Source organism: Teleopsis dalmanni, chromosome 2, assembly GCF_002237135.1.
Source record: "Teleopsis dalmanni isolate 2A chromosome 2, ASM223713v2, whole genome shotgun sequence".
NCBI classification, from domain to species: Eukaryota; Metazoa; Arthropoda; class Insecta; order Diptera; family Diopsidae; genus Teleopsis; species Teleopsis dalmanni.
Window position 1 is genome coordinate 58,676,606 of NC_051847.1, and position 19,150 is coordinate 58,695,755.

The 19,150-nt window shown below is 28.4% G+C and overlaps 3 protein-coding genes across 6 annotated transcripts in view; 2 read left to right on the forward strand and 1 right to left on the reverse strand.

Moving 5' to 3' along the window:
* LOC119679273 overlaps positions 1 to 5,260 on the forward strand; it is a 27,830-nt gene extending 22,570 nt beyond the window's left edge. For all 3 annotated transcript variants that reach the window (XM_038091529.1, XM_038091530.1, XM_038091531.1), the window contains exons 3-6: positions 1,017 to 1,256; positions 1,380 to 1,480; positions 3,721 to 4,040; positions 4,100 to 5,260. In XM_038091529.1, coding sequence (XP_037947457.1) covers positions 1,017 to 1,256; positions 1,380 to 1,480; positions 3,721 to 4,040; positions 4,100 to 4,776 — 1,338 coding nt within the window. In that variant the 3' untranslated portion in view covers positions 4,777 to 5,260. The remainder of the gene's footprint in view (positions 1 to 1,016; positions 1,257 to 1,379; positions 1,481 to 3,720; positions 4,041 to 4,099) is intronic.
* A 14-nt stretch (positions 5,261 to 5,274) lies between these two features.
* LOC119679274 (WASH complex subunit 2) lies at positions 5,275 to 14,361 on the reverse strand. 2 transcript variants are annotated; one of them, XM_038091532.1, is made up of 6 exons: positions 14,248 to 14,361; positions 11,974 to 12,087; positions 11,712 to 11,909; positions 10,894 to 11,027; positions 6,476 to 10,839; positions 5,275 to 5,548 (listed from the first exon to the last, which is right to left on the reverse strand). In XM_038091532.1, exons 2-6 carry the CDS (start codon positions 12,073 to 12,075, stop codon positions 5,409 to 5,411), a joined length of 4,938 nt encoding a protein of 1,645 aa, XP_037947460.1. In that variant the 5' UTR covers positions 12,076 to 12,087; positions 14,248 to 14,361; the 3' UTR covers positions 5,275 to 5,408. The 2 variants fall into 2 exon arrangements, with proteins under 2 accessions (XP_037947460.1, XP_037947461.1); XM_038091533.1 differs by lacking the exon at positions 14,248 to 14,361 and adding an exon at positions 13,615 to 13,677.
* A 2,363-nt stretch (positions 14,362 to 16,724) lies between these two features.
* On the forward strand, positions 16,725 to 18,277 carry LOC119674653 (PIN2/TERF1-interacting telomerase inhibitor 1; the record flags this gene model as incomplete). The annotated part of the gene is made up of 3 exons (XM_038085802.1): positions 16,725 to 16,941; positions 17,023 to 18,232; position 18,277. Coding segments are annotated over exons 1-3 (1,284 nt in total), but the record flags the coding sequence as incomplete, so codon positions are not given.
* Positions 18,278 to 19,150: the final 873 nt, after the last annotated feature.

A 19,150-nucleotide genomic window follows, 5' to 3' on the forward strand; every position in this document is an offset into this window, starting at 1 on the left:
ATATCAGTTGAAACTATATTCAATCACTTAATAATCTGAAGATATTTAAATAAAATTTAGTATGTGATTTATGTGAATAATATTTAAAATAAGTATCTTTAGTAAATTTTATTTAAAACGTTTCAGCTTTTCATACAATTTCGTGGCTCAAAACATCAACATCCAAGGAGTACCTACAAATGCCTATATAAATATAACACTAGAATTATGCAAATCTATTACTGATGCCTTAATCTTAGCGGGATTTCAAATGACTTGCCTCTCGTTGAACCGTTTTGTAGAGTTTAAAAAAAAAGTAATATTATTAGAAGTGTTGAGAATAAATGAAAAATCGTCTATCTGATGATAGTAATGGCTTGAAACTATTCATTACTTATTGTTAGTCATGACAGAACATAAAAAGTTTTAAAACGTTTCAAAACATTGAGTTTAAAATTGTTAACAACACTCTGTGATGTGTGCTAAACCTTCAGTAAAGTCATTCGTAAAATCGTCTTTTATCTTTGATGCTAGTATTATTTGCAAATACTACTGGCTTTAGTTCACAATACCATTAGGTCTGTCTTCATCACTAAGCTTTAAAAGTGTGCTCTTCCCACACACGAAGTACACACAAGAAGTCATGTAAAAACAGTTTTAAATAAAGTGAAATTCGATAAAAGTATCTTAATTTCTTCACGTCAATATCAAGAGTTTCATCTTTTAATTGTTGGCCAATTAAAATGGCATCTCATGCTAAGCGATAATTTCATGTCCACTTCAACGATAGATCGAATGATTGCCGATTCGATCGTATTAACTCTTTGTTGTCATTCAATCTTTTCAATCTTTGAAAGATTTGTTGTTGTTGTTGTTATTATTATTGTTGTTGTTGTTATTGTTAATGACCTTGTTGTTCGGTTTCAGTTTTTATAAACAATTTTTTTTAGTGACTTTAACATATATATAAAATAATTTCCGTTTCTTTTTAAATATTATTAATTTATACAATTTTTTCTTTTAATACATTTTGACAGATTGTTTATTTAGGCGCATTCTCCTGTGAGGTGTCGTGGATACTGGAGGCGCGTGGCGACTTGCCAATATCTGCGTATATACTATGTACACAGTTTTTTATTGTATTTGTCGCCACAACAATTTTAATACATGGTTTGGTCACAGGCTTGCCTTGGGGCCTATTCGCTTGGTCAGTGATAATCGGTCTATTATCAATACCGGAGCTAATATTCGTAATGATTATGACAACGCAGCATTGGGTAAGATAACAAATGTCAATAATTTTATACATTCCAGTGAACACGCAGAAAAAAATTATAAATAATTTATATAAAAAATTATAAATAATTTTTTTGTTTCTGTTTGTTTTTTTTGCGGTATAGGGTCTGCAATCTGTACACGGCTTGACTGAACTGATATCTTACCTCATACGGCTGGTGATAAATTGTTTCGCCTTGATTTGTGTTATTCCAACTGGTTTGAGGTAAGTTAAGAAGCAAAAGAAGCAAAAGAATTCGTACAGCATTTTTGTCATAACACAATAGCTCGCATCTTTAACTGTTCCCATTGTCTTCATTGTGGCTCTGTGCTCGTTGCTGTTAATGATGTGGTTGGGTTTGAGCTTAAGCTGGAGTTGAAGTTGAAGTCACTTAATGTTCACAGTTATCTTAATTGAGGCTTTTGGGTATTGGGAAACCACTTTTACATTCGTGCTTTGAGCTAACAATGAAAGTAAAATTTTGTTTAGAAAATATTTACTCATTTATTGTCTAAACCTGAACTCGTCTTCGTTTTCAACAAACTGGAAGCAATTTTATTTTTCTTGTGTATAATTTGCATTTAAATTTAACTGGTTTTCTGCTTACTGTATCGAATCTGCTCATATCTAAATCTGTATAATATATTAAATTAAATGAAAACATGATGTGCTTTAAAATTTCTATAATAGAATTAGTTGCAGTTAACTCACTACAAAGCATACTAACCCAAAATACTTATTAACCATTTCATATGCTAGAGATAGATGAGCTCATTGTGTTCTACGAATTGACCTAATTGGGAGCAAATGTAGATCACAGGCTAGTTAATTTAAGGCCAAAGTGCCATTCACTAACATCATTTTTTATCACTTCACTAAGAAAATTTTCTTTACAATAATACGAGTAGTTTGTTGTGAAAGTAATTAAATGATTCTTAAACGAAATGAAACCAAAAATGAAATTTATTTTATCCAATTCTTCAGCTCAGCATGCTCCTTTAATCGATTTTGATTACTTACTAAGAACATAATAAATTAAGAGTTATAATTTGTTTTTACTTGAAATGAAAAATATATAAATAAAAGCAGCTAAGTTATTAAAGTTAGTAGATTTTTATTTTAAATAGAACATAATAAATTAATAGTAATAATTTATTTTTACTTAAAATGATAAAAATACAAATAAAAGCAGCTAAGTTATTGAAGTTAGTAGGTTTTTATATCTAATTTACATATCAACTACGATCGGTCAGTTAGTAAAATGCTAAATACGCACTATAATTCACTTTAGTTCTATAGAAAAAGTTATGAATTCAAATTCCTCTAAGGTCTTGTAAACGAACATGCTTTAAAAAATCTTTTAAAAATACTAACTAGCTTTGTTTTATATATAAAGCTTTAAGCGTAATTTTAACTCGTACAAAAATATATACTACAAATCTAACTACTTCTAGTATCGTTACGGACTAATAGGTCTATGCTGTCAGATCTTTAGATTAACCTGGTCCAAACTATATTAAAAACGCACCAGCCAGCTGCTTCAACTAAAGCGTGATCTGCTTAGCACTACGGTTTCAGTGCTGACGGGTCACTACTCTATAATGACTTTTGTTGAGGTTGTGGGTCTGCGGATGAGAAGTCACCTGCACTCCATGATCCAGTGTCCATCTTTCATTAGTAGAAAATCTTAAATCGTTGAGGCCCTTTTTCTTACCGAGCTATTATCCCGCAAAATTAGCGACTAAGCCAAGTTTATAAAATTGTCAAGCTGGTTCATTTTCACCTAATGGAGGAGTCGTGTTTTCTGTGTTGCTTGTACGCTGACCTCTAGTCTGCGCATATACAAACGTTTATATTGTGGTCTACAACGGATCATTATTTGAGATTAAGTGGGCTTTGAGTACATGACCGCCATTTTAACCTAATCTAATATAATACGTCTATGCGTGGCATACCGCCAGCCAGCCTGACCTCACCTAAATATAATATCATACATTGCATAGAACTTTTTTTAAATACTTTAAATATAAAAGATGTTGTAATCTTGTGTTCAATAGAGACGCTCACTATAGAATTATCAATTTATATATTATATTTTTCACAATTGTTTTTTTATAGTTTAACATTTAGGCAATATTAATGTTGTAAGTTAGCATTATTATTGATTTTAAGTATTATTTTTATAGATTATCTTCTGTCGGTATGTTTACCCCCATCAGTTTGGCGTTTATTTATTTTAATGTAAATATTTGAGTTATATTGTCTTCGTATACTATATATCAAAACTAGTATACCACATTATTTTGCTCCATTTTTAATAAACATAACTATTACTTTAAGTATTTCATAATGCATCCTTAATATAACACTAATTTTATATATTATTCATGTTGTGGTCTAAAATATTTTTAATATTATATTTTTAAGGGTATTTTAAATTCATAAATGTATTTTTATATATTTAGGTGGCGCCGTGAAACTCAAGTTCTTTCACAGTTACAGGACTTAGCTACACGTCTACAACTTCAAACACCACCACCTAGTGTACCCATAACAAAAGCAGATTCACGACGTTCCAGTAAACGCATAATGGATCACACAGGTTTCGATAATGGTGGCTATCAAATAAATGAAGGCAATACACAAATTAATATCAGCGGTTCCCAACCTCAGGGTTTAAATATGTTTAATAATAATAATGCAATTTTTGGATCACAAAATGAATTCAATGCCAGTATATTTGTGCCTCCTTACATGCAACAATTTAGTGTTCCTGGTAGAAATCGTAAGATATTATTATATTAAAGTATTTAGTCCATAATTGCATATTGCGTTTTATTCTAGAAAATCGTGCACAATCTTTGATGGACTTACGCTGCACCTTGCCTGGTATGTATAATCCACGTTATGTGTTGGATACAGAGGATAAGAATGGAAAATACTTTAACATAACTATCGATGACTTAAAGAATAATATACAAGATTCAAACAAAAATCAAACACCTTCCATTATTGGTTCAGTTAATGATCCTATCTATTGCTCAATTGAACCAAAACAAACACCACCACAACAACGACATCATAAACGCGATTCTATGGGTGGCGCACAACAAAAAGGACCACCAGCAAAATTGGCAAGAAATTGTATATCACTTGAAAATTTGGATGGTATTACGAAGGTGCAAAACGATATAAATTCATGCAATAACAATATGCTACAAAACTATACACAACAACAACAGTACTACTTAGCAATGCTTAGTGGTTATCTGAATCCTTTGCAGAACAATGTGAACATATATAGACGACCGACATCAGTACATGGTAGCATGAATGCTGCTGCATTTACAGGCTCTGTTTTAGCACAACCACTACACCGACATAATTCTCAACATCAATTGCAATATTATGGTGGTTTTGGTTATGCTAATTATACGAATCCATACATAACTGCCAATAGCAAGTTGTCTTTGGGCAACGAATCTGACGATTATCGCAAATATCGGGATGTAGCGCTTTAGTGTAATAACTGGAAGCTGATAGATAAATATCAAAATTAAAGCTAACAGCTTAACAGTCAAGTTTTTTTACTCATAGTATATATTTACGCGTACTTCTACTTTTATATATAGTATAATAATAGTACTATAAAAACATTACAATAATTTTTGTTTGAAGAGTCTGTGTTTTGATAATACTATGTTTATAAGACAGCTCGTACAACGACCAAAGAACAAACTAACTCAATTTTTATAGATCAGAGAGAGACACTGCATAACAACTAAACAATACTAAAGAGTGCATTATTTATTTATTTCTATAAGCTTTTTTTGGTTTTAAAGCAAATTATTTTAAATATAATGTTATTATTTAAAATATTCCTATATTTTATATTGTAAGGCAGAGAAAAGTACTAACTTTTTTGGGTGCTATCCGTATGCTTTTAATGAAGCTTAAAATGCTTATAATTTTTGTTATATAAATATATTTGTGTATATGTATAGATAAAAAAACAATGTGCAATACAAATAATTGTTTAATTTTAGTATAAAATTTTATAATTTCAACAATAAAGAATATATATAATTTAAATGAGAATAACTGGTTTAATTCTGTTTACAATTTATATTGTATATATAATTGTAACAAGTGCCTAGGAATTTAATAGATCTGCCAAAGGATCATCTGCCGGCGATGTCGTTTTTGTTTTCGATGTATTAGTTCCAGCAAGTTGTGGTTGCCTCGTAATTTGTTTTGCCGCTGGGTTAGTAGTTGTTGGTTTAGCAGCAATATCTGCAATACATTATGAAAAATTTTAAATAATTATATAGTATTACATATGTATACATGCATATTGTTATCATATGCATAGGTTAAAGGAACTGTTTTCTGGATAATATATGACGAACTTTGGAACTTGGCGACTATGGTAAAAACATCAACTTAAAATATTATAGGGATATGAGTGACTGGATCATATTCTTTTAAAATATTTTTTAAAAACATCGACTCTAAGTTAAGCACAGACCAATGGAACATTAGCTGTCTTGCAGTACGATCAAAAAAAAAAATATCTCTAAAAAAATAATTTAATGTTATAATAATAATATTAATTACTGAATATTAATTATGACAACAAACAAATAAGAAAAGATTGACACAAACTGATGATTTCAATGAATCCATATGTAAGAAGAAGTAACAGAGATCATCCAGAACTAAGATGAAGCCAGCCCATGTTGTAAAATATTAAACTACAAGTCAGAGGCGAATTATGACTTTTACTAGACCTAATATTTAGATAATAAATGTCAAATGTTTTTGTAGCATATGAATAGAAATCAAAACTACGTAAATAGACTTTGGAGGTGTTTATGTGATCGAATAAATTAAATAAGTTATATGGAAAAGATGGAGGAGTCGCTTTTTAATATTATTGTATAAATGGTTTGACCCATTTCGTCACAAAAGCAAGATTAAATTACAACTAGATTTATTTGTACAATAATCAATTTTATTCAAATGAAAATAAAATTCGTACTTCCTGACTAAAAGTTTTTTGGATGAAGTTATCTTTGTCATGCTGAATCTCAATTATTTTTGAAAATGTATTGCTTATAGTATACGATTTTGTTTAATTTCTTGGACTAATAAAATAGGCAATAGGCGTAAATTGTATGTAAAGATCTAAAAATTATTTTCCTTTTAAATTAAACTTACTTTTATTAGGCTTAGCATTGAAAAGATCATCATCATCATCGCTTTCAATATCACTAAAAAGATTTTTACCCTTATCTTGATTTAAACTGATTGGTTTGGGTTTGACACCATCTCTCTTTTTTATGGCAGTGAGAAAGTCATCATCATCTTCATCATCAGATTCAAATAGCAAATTCTTTTTTTGTTTAATTTCCTTTTCTGATTCTTTAGCGACAGGTTTTCGTGTTGATTCATTAGTACTCTTAAATAAATTTTCATCTGAGCTATATGTTTCTTCATCACCAAATAAAGATTTGGAAGTTTGTGAACTTGGAGTTGAATCTACTTTAGTATTTAGTACTTTTGCAGATGGCAACGGTTTTGTAGTGTTCTTCTTTGGGCTATCAAATAAATCATCGTCACTGCTTTGATCATTACTTTGTGCGAAAAGTGAATGAGTTGTTGTTGCACTATTCACAGTATGAGTTGACATTTTTGTAGGAAGTTTTAATAGATTATCGTCTTGACTACTTTCCATTGATGTAACTGTTGGTTTATTTGATTTAGTCGAATCGTTTTGTTCAGTATTATACAGATTTTGGGTTTTTGTAGTTTCATAACTGGAATTTTGCTGTTTTGATTTTTCGGTTGGCTTGAAGAGAAAATCATCATTGCCATCATCGTTGTCATCCTGAAAAATATCTACCGTCCGTAATTTAGTTTGAATTTTTTGTTGAAATTCCGTTGCTAATAAATTAGAGTTTTGTTTTATTGTCTTTCCTATAGTACCAGTAGGAGTATCGAGCACCTTTTCCCTATGAGGTTCAATAAACACCTCTTTCGTTTGTTCGTTTGCTTTTATACTGTTTGTCATATCTGTTGAGTCTTCCATTTGTTTTGTATTGGTACTTTGTACTTTTATAGTATTTTGTTCAATGTTATTAGTTGGTTTTAAATCATCTTCTCCTGTTACCTCACGTTCTTCTTCGTTTAATACAGATTTCAGATAATTTTCCTGGCGTGCTTTACGTGTGGATGGTTTTCGTTTTACTGGTATGCGTATACGATCTTTTACCAGGCTTGATAATATTTTCTCATTTCCAGAATTTGGAGACTTATTGGAAGTTTCGAGTATTGTTTCTTTCTTATCCGTTTTAGCAGTTGGTGTTGTTATAGGCTCTTCATTTGCTGCCTTTTTAAAATTTGGTTTACCGCCAGCATTTGGCAGAAGTGCTTGAACATTTATATTAATTTTGGGCAATTTTAGCTTTGAGACTACATTTTCTTGAGTTATCTCTGTACTTTGTACCTTTTCATTGTTTTCAGAATCTGATTTTCCTTGTAACTTTAACTGCTTTGAAGTTTCCTTATTAGTTATATCTGTTTTAATCTGCTTTTTGTTATTTAATTTATCATCAATAATATTTTTTGTTGTTACTACAGAAGTTTTACGCCCAATATCAGTATTTACTTTTTGTTTTGTTGTTACTGGTATTGGATCTCTTTTGCTATTTATTTTATTGTCAATAGGAGTAGCTGCTGATATTGTAATTTTCTCTCTCTGGGCACTTCCCTGATGATCAGTGACATCTGTTGGTATTTTAGTTGTTTCCTTTGTAGCTTCAAGCTTTTCCAGACTATTAAATATATCAACATCTGGTGGAGGTTCATCATCAAATAGTGAATGCGTTGGTATAGATGTTGGATTTCTGATTGCAGTTTGAGTTTCTAAAAAATCATCATAGAATATGCTATGTAAACGTTTAGTTTCATTACTGTTTGGTATATCAGCAATACCATCATCATCTGGTGGAATATCACTAAATAAATGTAAACCACTATAATCATTTGATCTTTTAATACTATCGGATTTTTCTTGTGTAGTATTGATTGTAGTCGCTGGAGTTTGTGGCAAGGGGGGTTCGTAGAAGTCATGTTCTAAATCAAGGCTATTAGCAATATTTGTTTTATTACTATTGCTAATAGATTGAAAGAAATCATCATCATCTGGGGGCTCATCAAGAAATATACCAGCATAATTATTTGCAGCATTTGGTAACTTTGTGGAATCATCTCTTATATTTTTATTGCGGAGATTTTCTTCTTCATATATATCATCAATAATTATTGATGATGGATCATTATTTTCCAGAACTGGTTGAGAAATAGTTTCAGTTGATTTTGTAGGTACATTTTCTGTTTTAATTTTTTTATTATTCCTGTTGTTAACCAATGAAGGTTCGTCAATTTGGTGTTGTGCAGTGAGTTTGTTAGTAGATTCATTTGTTCTTAATTTTTCATTATTTTTTATATCTACTGGTGCTAACAAATCATCTTCAATTTTTTTATTCAGATTTGCAGTTTTTTCGTTAATATTATCAGAATCATTTGTAATACTATAGGTTGTCGGTTTATCTGCAATAACTTGCGCATTATTTTTCGTAGTATCTTCAGATTGATTTGGTGTTTTTAAAAATAAATCATCATCCTCCATATTACTCTCAAATAAATCAGTCAATATTTTTTTGGAGTTTGATATTGTTTGCTTTCTTTCTTCATTTTGTACAACGGAAGTTTCTTTGTTTATCAAAATATCTTTACTGCTGCTTTTATGAAATTCAGTATTTACTTTATCTTTTTCAATATTGAAAATGTTTTCAATTTTGTTTTCAACAGCTTCATGTTCTTCAACATCTGATGTTATATCTAAAACATCGGTTGGAATAATTTTGTTTTGTTCAACATCCGCAAACAAATCTATGGTCGCTTTATTAACAATTTTTGGTTCCGATCTACCACTGTCAATATTTTCTTTAGACAATAAATTTGGATATCTTTCTGACTGAGTAAGTTTTGTATTGCTTTCATTTGGCTCTGCAAAGATATCAACTGGATTAGTTGATAAAGATTTTTTTGAGCTATTTAAGTTCTCTATTTTTGTTATATGTGAAGCTTTAGTTTTAGCATCAGTCACCGATTCATCAACAAATAATTTGCTTTTCTTTTGATTGGTTTTCTGAAAAGGGTCATCGATAGCGCTATTTATGTCATCATCATCTTCAAATAAATTAGACTTTTTAGTTAAAGTAGTTTTCTTTGATATACTTATCTCAAACTCATCATTATCATTCTCACCAAATAAATCTAATTTATTAATTTTACTTTTTTCTGTAACTTTAGGTTCTATTTTTTTCTTTTCAAACAAATCTTTTTTATTTTCTTTAGTGTTTCCTTTGCTTACAAAAATATCATTCTCTTCCTTAGGGTCATCAACAAATAACAATGTTTTGGCATGTAAATCTTTAGAGGGCTTCTTCGTGCCAAATACATTAAGAAAATCATCTTCTTCATCATCATCATCAAACAGTGATTTTGCAGTTATTTTCGTCTTTGTTGTTTTTGATTTCTCAGTAGATTCTTCTATGTTAGTAGGTGGAAAAAGTGATTCCGTTGTTGGACTTATATCAGGACTATCAAATAAATTTAATCGTTTTCGTGTTTGTTCTTGTGGTTTATCTATTTTTTTATCACTTGGCAAATTTATTGAGCTTTTGTCGTGACTATTAAATAAGTCAACTTTTCCATTATCTTTATGTCTTTGTTTTAGGCTCCTTTCAATATCAGTTGCTAACTGACCTGCAGCAGCTTTTATTGGGGCATTTTTTTCAGTTTTTGACTGCGCTTTATCTGTAATTTGCGTCATTAACGAATTAAAATCATCATCATCAAACAAATTCACAGGTTTGCGTTTGATTTGATTGGCTGTTATTTTAGGTTTCTCTGCAGTAGCATTTGATATGTTATCTTCTTTAGTAATGCTATATTGAGTATTATTAATTGGCAATGTATTGTTAGAGCTGTTAAGACTTGAACTTTGCGAACGATCTGAATTAACACGCGCTTCTCTTTCTTGAGCTGTTGTTTTTGTTATTGATACAGGTATTGCTGATGGTTGCGTGTTTGCCAATGAAGCAAATAAATCATATTCATTACTTTCCGGCTTAGTAGATAAACTTCTTGATGTAGATGAACTACTTTCACTACTACCAGCAGCTTGTCTAGCCCTAATATGCAAACGTTGTTCTTCTGATAATAAATTTGTAGGACCATGTAAACTTGGTTTTGGAATTGGTACATTTATGGAGAGACTGTCATTCACCGAATTAGATGATGCCCATTGCGATAAGTTTGCATTATTACTTTCATATGATATAGTGTCATCAAGCGAACTTGTAGAATCAGAGAATGCTTCCGATTTTTCATCTCCTGAATAATCATTAGCACCGTCACATAGACCCACATGCCAGTTTTCTTTCCATAATTTTGAACCAAAAATGTGTGGTAATAAACGATCATTATATGGATTTTTTGTTTGATATATACAACTGAAATTTTTTTTTAATTAGTTAAAGATACTTTTTTTAATAATATTATTTTACTTGTTGGTTGAGTCTTCATCATCAGAGTCATCAAAATCTATAGCATATTTTTCATGACAATTGTGTAACATTTTCAAATTATTCTCAAGAAAAGTTTTAAAGACTTCAGTTGAGGATTTTGGTTCGTTGTCTGACTGTAAATAAATAAATTAGTTAAAATATTTAAGCAAATTAAGAGTGTCATTGCACTTAGTAATTTAGTATACAGCTAGGCTCTTTTCATTACTAGAGGATTTATAGTTAAAAGTTGAAAAAAATGCATTTAAAGTGTAATCAAGTTGAGGGGTAGGAATTGGAACTATTGTACCAATATTTTTTTATCTTGTCTAGTGCATTCTATAAATCTACATAAATGTATTTTGAATATACTTAAAAAATTACGTTGTATTTAAATAAATTTGATACTTAATTAAAAAATTATTATTATTATCCTATGACAAAAATCTATTTTATGTAGATAAAATAATAGCAAGGAAATTTTTAAATTCAAGAAATTGTAAATTGTATTCAAGTGCATTCTTAGACTGATCCGTTATTTACAAAAAATCTATTTTATATAGATAAAATAATAGCAATGCAATTTTTAAATTCAAGAAATTGTAAATTGTAATCAAGTGCATTCTTAGACTGATCCGTTATTTAATATGAAAAAGTCTATTTGTATGTTCATAAGACATAACCCAACGGAGTTTACTATAAAATAGTCCAAATTTCGTTACAGAAGAGTCTTCGTTGTAGTGCAGTTCAAGCAGTTACAGAACGGAGAAAAAAACTTTGTTTGGTATGTGATCACATATGTGATCATCTTAAATACATACTTTTACCAAATCAATAGGAACTTCTGCTTGATTGGCGATAGTTTCATCATCATCATGACAGCGACTTTCCACAAACTGAGTGTATTGTAATGCTGTGAGACTATTCGCTGCATTATCTAAGGCAATATTGGCGCGTTTAACATCTACATTAAGTTTATCAAAGGCTTCCGTAGTTTTGTTTGTTCTACTTTCTAAGTTCTAAATTAAATTACAATAATAAATGAATAGATTATTATTATATTAATTAATGCATTTTATGTACCTCCGTTATTTGCTTCATCCATTCCAGTAACTTACAATCTCCTTCAAACGTCCATTGGTGTGCGTTTAAAGTGATATCTTCAGCTTTAAATGCACTATTCATTATTTTCACTATCTTTTGTTTTATTTCAAATGCAAATAAATAGAAATTACTTATAAAAACAAACAATTAACATATAATAAACAAAGTAAGAAAACACAATTTTGCAAACATATGTTTGATTATTTTGAACAGCTGATGGCTTTTCTATTGATGTTAAACTTAAGGTTATTTTAACAAGCGTAGCTATTCTATTTGTGTAACGAGTAATTGCATTTATTTCATGAGATGCATAAAATGATTGATGAAAGCAGAAAAATACTCTCATAGTCTATATCAAAGTCAGTCAATGGAAGAATTATTATTTAATAAATTTTTAAGAATTATTATTAACGACAAAAATTTTAAAAATATTCTTTAATATCCATTACTAAATAATCAACAGTGTTTATGTTTTGTAAAAGACACTTGCGAATACAGCATAGATGTTATATACCTATGTTGACAAACATACGCAGCTAATCGATGAGGAATCAATATTTTTTGATTTTCTATCAATCAGCCTTACTATTATTAGTATTCATATATCCAAGCGATATTACAGAACATACAAAGTAATTATTTGTTTAGATGTTATTGTGATAACCCGATGGAATTTAAAAACAGATAACATGAAAGAATTTATAAGACAAATACGTGGGTGGATTAGAAATATTTAAAATTTGGTATATATCAAATTAATATATATTCATTGCTTATATTATTTACATATTTAAAATTAATTTTAATAAAAATTATATTACAATTAAATAAGGTAAATTCGAAGCTATCACCATAAAATTTAGTAATGGGATATATTATATCTTAACTTTATCGAGAGTGTTAGCATTATGTTGGTGTTATCCAACGCACAATAAAGTAATTGTTACTGGCTACTGCAGTCAAAAATGTAGAACTACAGTCAAAGATCGGCTACTGCAGCCAGCGACAACTACTTATTCATGCATTAGATATATTATTGTAAATTAATAAATCACAATTTTTATTTTGATTTACTAAAATAATGTTAAGTTTTTCATTAAAATAGTTATTTACAGTATATCGAATAATATCTTATTTCTATTTTGATTTTAATATGGTAATAACTATTAAATAAAAATAATATTAAATATAATACTTGTTTTAAATTTTCTATATTAATCATTTACGGCCAGCGAAGTGGTATACATATTATGGTATATTATAAAAAGTAGAAAAATTTATATTACAGTACGTTTACACTAACTTAACACAATAAATTTGTACTAAAATCCGTACAAATATGTTTAATAATTATAAACAGTAAGTGTAAACATATACCGCTGTCAATTTTTTTATGAAAATATTCGTGCTTGCAGTTATAATATAATATATATATATATATATTATCTATTATGTATTATTATTATGTATATAATATAATACATATATAATATACACATGTACATATTTGTTTCTATTTGGCAAGTCTGTAAAAAGTTAATGCACCAAACTGTTTCTTCACTTCCAGGTTATTTGCCCTTGTGATCCGTTGCAACTGATTTTTGTTTCTATTTCTCTTACCTTGTATTTCGTGAGTGGTTAGCACTTCTAATAAAATGTAGATCACCACCATCTTCTAACTTCACCGTGTATAACTGGTAAGTGAATTTTTTGGATATATATATTTAATATAACGTTTGTTATAATAAAAATAATATGTTCTATATATTATACATTATTTTTGGTTATAATTACTACTGAAAAAAAAAACTTTATTAGTGCTAATAACTGCTACTTCTAAATCATTTTTTGGATGTCGCACAAATTATAAAACTCACAAAACCAATCATTTTTTATTAGTTTTTGTTAGTTGATTATTATTAATCGTTTGTTTAATTCAAAATTTAAACATTGTTGGTTTTTCACTAATTTCCTTATAAAAGAAAAATTGCTTACTTTTACTTTTGGAAAAACTATTATGTGTTTAAACCGATGCAAATTGCTTTTCTTGGGATTCGAAATCGTAAGTTTTTTTTATTTATAACAGCAAAACGTCTTATAGTTTTTATTTTTAGTAAAAATTTCACTATTTCCAATATTCAGAAAAGTTTTAAATAAGTTTTTTATAGTTTTAATAATAATAACAACTTTTTAAGTTAATAACAAATTTATTGCTTTGTATTTATGTTATTATAAAACAATTTCAATATTTACCTTTAATTTTTGATAAATAAATTTAAATGTTAATTATTATTAAATATTTATTTAACAATTTTTGCACTTATTTCGGAAGGAATAAAGTTGTTGCTTCTCCTCGTAGCTCCGCTTAAACAACTGTTCTCCGCGAAGTTGCTTCTCAATTTCTAAATTTATTCAATTTGCTTTCTTCTTTTGTGTTCGCCAAAGCTATCTTTAGCAACAAAAAATATCATAAACAATTTTATTTAACTAAACTTAAACTTGAGATCGTATTATTGTAACAAGGACCGTATTATTATGATAATACGGTCAAATTATCAAATTTTTTTTTGTTCTACATTCGTCTATATGTTTTTGTGTACTTAGGGAAATTATTTGCAATATTATGGGCGTGTGCGAGTTCGAGTAAATTGAGGTAAAGTAAATTGAAATTTCCAAGGGATTTTTTTTACTGTACTTATGTAAATATTTATTTATTCATTTATTGTACTTATTTACAATTTTTGGTAAAAAGTTTTCAAATTTATTTATAAAACATCATATAAAATTTTTACAATGGTAACAACTAATTTACCTAATTTTTATTTAATTTACCCTACTCTAAATTCTGGTAAATACCAACATTCGTTGATATACCTATATAATTTACTATTTTCCTTAATTTACCATCAATTTACTCGAACTCGCATACGGCCTATGTTTAATAACCTAACCTAACCTAACCTAAGTAAATGCATTATAATTTGAAAACAAATAATAATTTCTTCAGTAACTAAAATCAAAACCTTTAACTGGTTTTAGAAGAACCAAACTCCAACAACTTTTTTGTAAATGTTTTTGTTGGATCTATGCAAAAATCAGTACTACATATTACAAAAAAGTATCGAAGCTTAATTTCAGAAAGACAATATACACTATTAAAACTTTTTTTTTAAAATATGAATTATATTTGACAGTCTGTAATTTCTGAAACTAACATTAGTTCCAGAAAGACATCATACAATCGAAACTCGATCTTAAAGAAAATATTAGACCGTTTAGTGGAAAAAAAAAACAAAATATAAAAAAATATGTTAACGAGATGTGAGAATAAGAAGAATCAGCAAGTCATACAAAAACAATCTGTCATTTAAAGAAAAGACGTTGAGACGTTAAGACTTTTAAAAAAATATGATATTTATAATAAAAGAAAAAAATGGCAATTAGAGCCGGAATGTTTTTAAAACTTCCCTAAAACAAACTATTATTCTAATTCCGAGTCTAGAAATGCAAGAATATTAAATAGTGTCCTGTTAAATAGATTGTATATAGGTAGGATTGAGTAACAATAATTTATTTAAGAATTGGTTTAAAGAATGTTTTGTTTCTGAAACTAAAAACAGTATGATTTTCGATTTTCAGAACGAAATTTGCGTTTGTTAAACACAACATGTTTTATTAACTCTTTAAAATTTTGACTTTTGTGCTTTAGTCTATTATTGTCACAGACCTAAATGTTTAGGAGAAAAACGAGTTGCAAATTTAAGCTCAGCAGACCCAAATTTATATAAACAGTTTAAATCAAGAAAACAAACAATAAAAAAGACTAGTTTTGTCGCTAAGCGTAATCAATTTATATATTACGTATTTTGCTTGGGGCTAAATGATAATTGTAGTTTTTGTTGCTGTATTCAATGTTATAAGCTCACAACTTTAAACCTGTACATCTTGATGATGTATATTGATATATAGTGTGATGGAAAAACTCCCTGGCTCTACTAAAATATATTGTCAAATCGGTATACCAGAGAAAACGGAATTGCAACAAAAAGAAATATAGAGCAGAAATATCAGTATGTTGTTGTTTTCAACATCTACATAGAGTTTTCTTTTCAATAAATAATAAGTGGACAAAATCTATATATTAATAATTTCCTATGAGACATATTAATACATTTGTGTTTGTAAACTATTTACAGCAAATTTCCCATAAATTGATATTACTATCAATATTCAATACGTTTTTTTATTATTACTGGGCTTAGGTCGTTAATTTAACACATAAAAATTAAAAATGATTTTTTAATAAAAATTGTTTATTAATTAATATATTTAATTGTAATTGTCGTTAATTTAACATATAAAAATTAAAAATGATTTTTAAATAAAAATTGCTTATTAATTAATATATTTAATTGTTATTAATTTTTTTAAGAAATTACTTGTTATATGGTAGATATTTCGGTCTACTTCGTGGACCATCTTCAGTGTAAAAGTGTACAGTTAAATTAACGACCTAAGCCCAATAATAATAAAAATTCGTATTAATTTCTCATTTTTAATAATTTTCATATTTATAGATACTTTGTTTATTTTAAAATATAATTTTTACACGTATCTACCGCATATACTTTGTGGCACATAAAATACCTTCTGCTTTGTAGTGCATAATTCACTTTTATAACAAATGGCAACTCTATTAAAATATGTAGCAGTGCAACCCTGTTGTTGTTGCTGAGTGTCTGCACGTGCTATTGATATTGCGGATTTGTTTAGTTTATTTAATTTTAAGTTTAATTTTTTATAAATCCATCTAATTTTTTTTTGTTTGAAGTTATAAAAACATAAGTTTAGTTAATATTTACAAATAAATCAAAATGTCAATGTTGGCGGATAGACGTTTTCGAAAGAAGTACACATTAACTCCGCGCGGTAAAGCGCTTTACGATGGTAAGTTGTTTTTCGTAACTTGTTCATATTTATATTCAGTTCTAAATTTTTAATATATTGTATTAATATCTTTTAATTTAGATGACTCACGTTTTGGTACAAAAATTTTAAAAAAGATGGGTTGGTCAAAAGAGAAAGGCCTTGGCGCGCAAGAAGATGGTTCAAAGGATTTTGTACGTGTTCAATTTAAAAATGATGCTTCAGGCTTAGGCTATGAAAATCGCGACGATCAGTGGACACAACATGAGGAAGACTTCAATGGTTTTTTAAAATCACTAAATACTGATGACGTTGAGAATAATAATGAACAAAATGAGAGTGGATCCGAAGAAGAGCGGTGTGTTGGATTTGGTTTTTCAACGGAAGCAACTGAAAAACAAAAAGAAAAGAAAAAACTAAAAGAAAAACTTAGCGGTCAATCGTTAGAGGAGCGTTCCAAAAAAAGTAGAGCACGAGTTCATTATAAAAAATTTACGAGAGGCAAAGATTTAACACAGTATAGTGAAAAGGATTTGGCAAATATATTTGGTAAGAAAGGTAACGAAACTGAAGAAATACCAAAGGCAGATATAAATGAACAGCTTGGTGCGAATGAAAATAAATTTAAAAAAGAAAAACAAGAGGTTTTTGAGAATCCATTGATTATATCTACAGGACTATCTGTTAGTGATTATTTTAAACAGAAAATGGATGCTAGAAAAAGGCAAGTTGAAGTTAATATTAACAATGAAGATGGCAGTTCATCGACTGATAAAGAAAGCGAGGAAATTAAAGTGAAGTCTAAGGAACGCTCAGAAACAATAGAACCGAATGAAACCATTGAAAATATGGAGGTGTCGAGCAGTAAAAAAAAAAATAAGAAGAAGAAACTACAGGATGAATCGGACGAAAATGAGGTTGTATTCAAGAAAAAAAAGAGGAAAAGTGAAGATGGTTTACTTGCAGAACGTGATGTGGATGAAACGAAAAAAACTTTAATAACGGAACAGGAAAAACAAATTGATGAAGAAATAGAAAGTACAGAAGGAAAAGCACGTAAGAAGAAGAAAAAATCAAAAAAACAAGAAGTTGATGACACTGAAGTGAATTTGGAAAACGAAGAGTTTAGAAGTGAAGAAATATCAATAGAAGATAATACAATACGCAAGAAAAAGAAATCGAAAAAAGATAAAAATCAAAACTTGTCTGATTTAAAAGAAACAAACCAAGTAGATATAAAACAAGATATAATTCTAAATAAAATTGTTTCTTTAGAAAATGAAGAAAGTAATATATTAAAATTAAAAAATAACAGTGAAGAAACTAAAAAGAAAAAGAAGCAAAAATCAAAAAAAGGAGATATGAATGATGATGGTATTAATAATATAATTTCAACTGTTGAAACTGAGGTAAATACCTTAGCTACTGAGCAGAAAGTTAAAAAATTAAAGAAAAAGAAGCTACCAAATACAGATATGGAGGCGGAAAATAGTGCTGAAGGTGTGAATAATGTAAGTTGTAATGATAATAAAGAGTGTGAGGATAATGGTGTAACAGAAACCTTATCACTCGAAGAACTGACTGATAAATGTAAATCTTACAATACATATAACTTGTCTACATTTTGTGCAGAGAAATTTCGTAATGTGAACTTTGAAAAATTTCCCGGCTCGAATATGGCTAACATAAGCGGTTACTCACACGGAGATGATTTGGAGCTCAATGTTCAATATATAGCAAAAGATGAGGAACGTATAATGCGTCTTTGGAATTGCCTTTCAACCAAGTATAACGACTCAAAAGCTTTATATTTTCAATATGTAAGAAAAATATATAAAACAAAAAATTTAAAAAACAAACAGAAACCACGTCTTAATGTGGCTCGATTTAAAAAAAGAAATATTTTCCAAGGCATTTAGTTTCAATCATTAATTCAATCTTTAATTAAATTAATTTAATTATATAAATTATATTAAATGTATATATATGTGTAACTAAAATTATTAATTTGTATACACTTAATTTATAAATAAATATATTATAAATATATGAATTTTAAAATTTTATTTGTTTAAATAAATTTCTGTTTAAACAGGAACAGCAGTTTTTCATAAATTTGTGTCGGTGGTTGAAAGTGATTTTTATTTAATTAACAAAGTAACTTGTCATATTTATATCAAATAAATTTCTGTTAAAATTTAAAAAACTATTTTAAATATATATAAATACT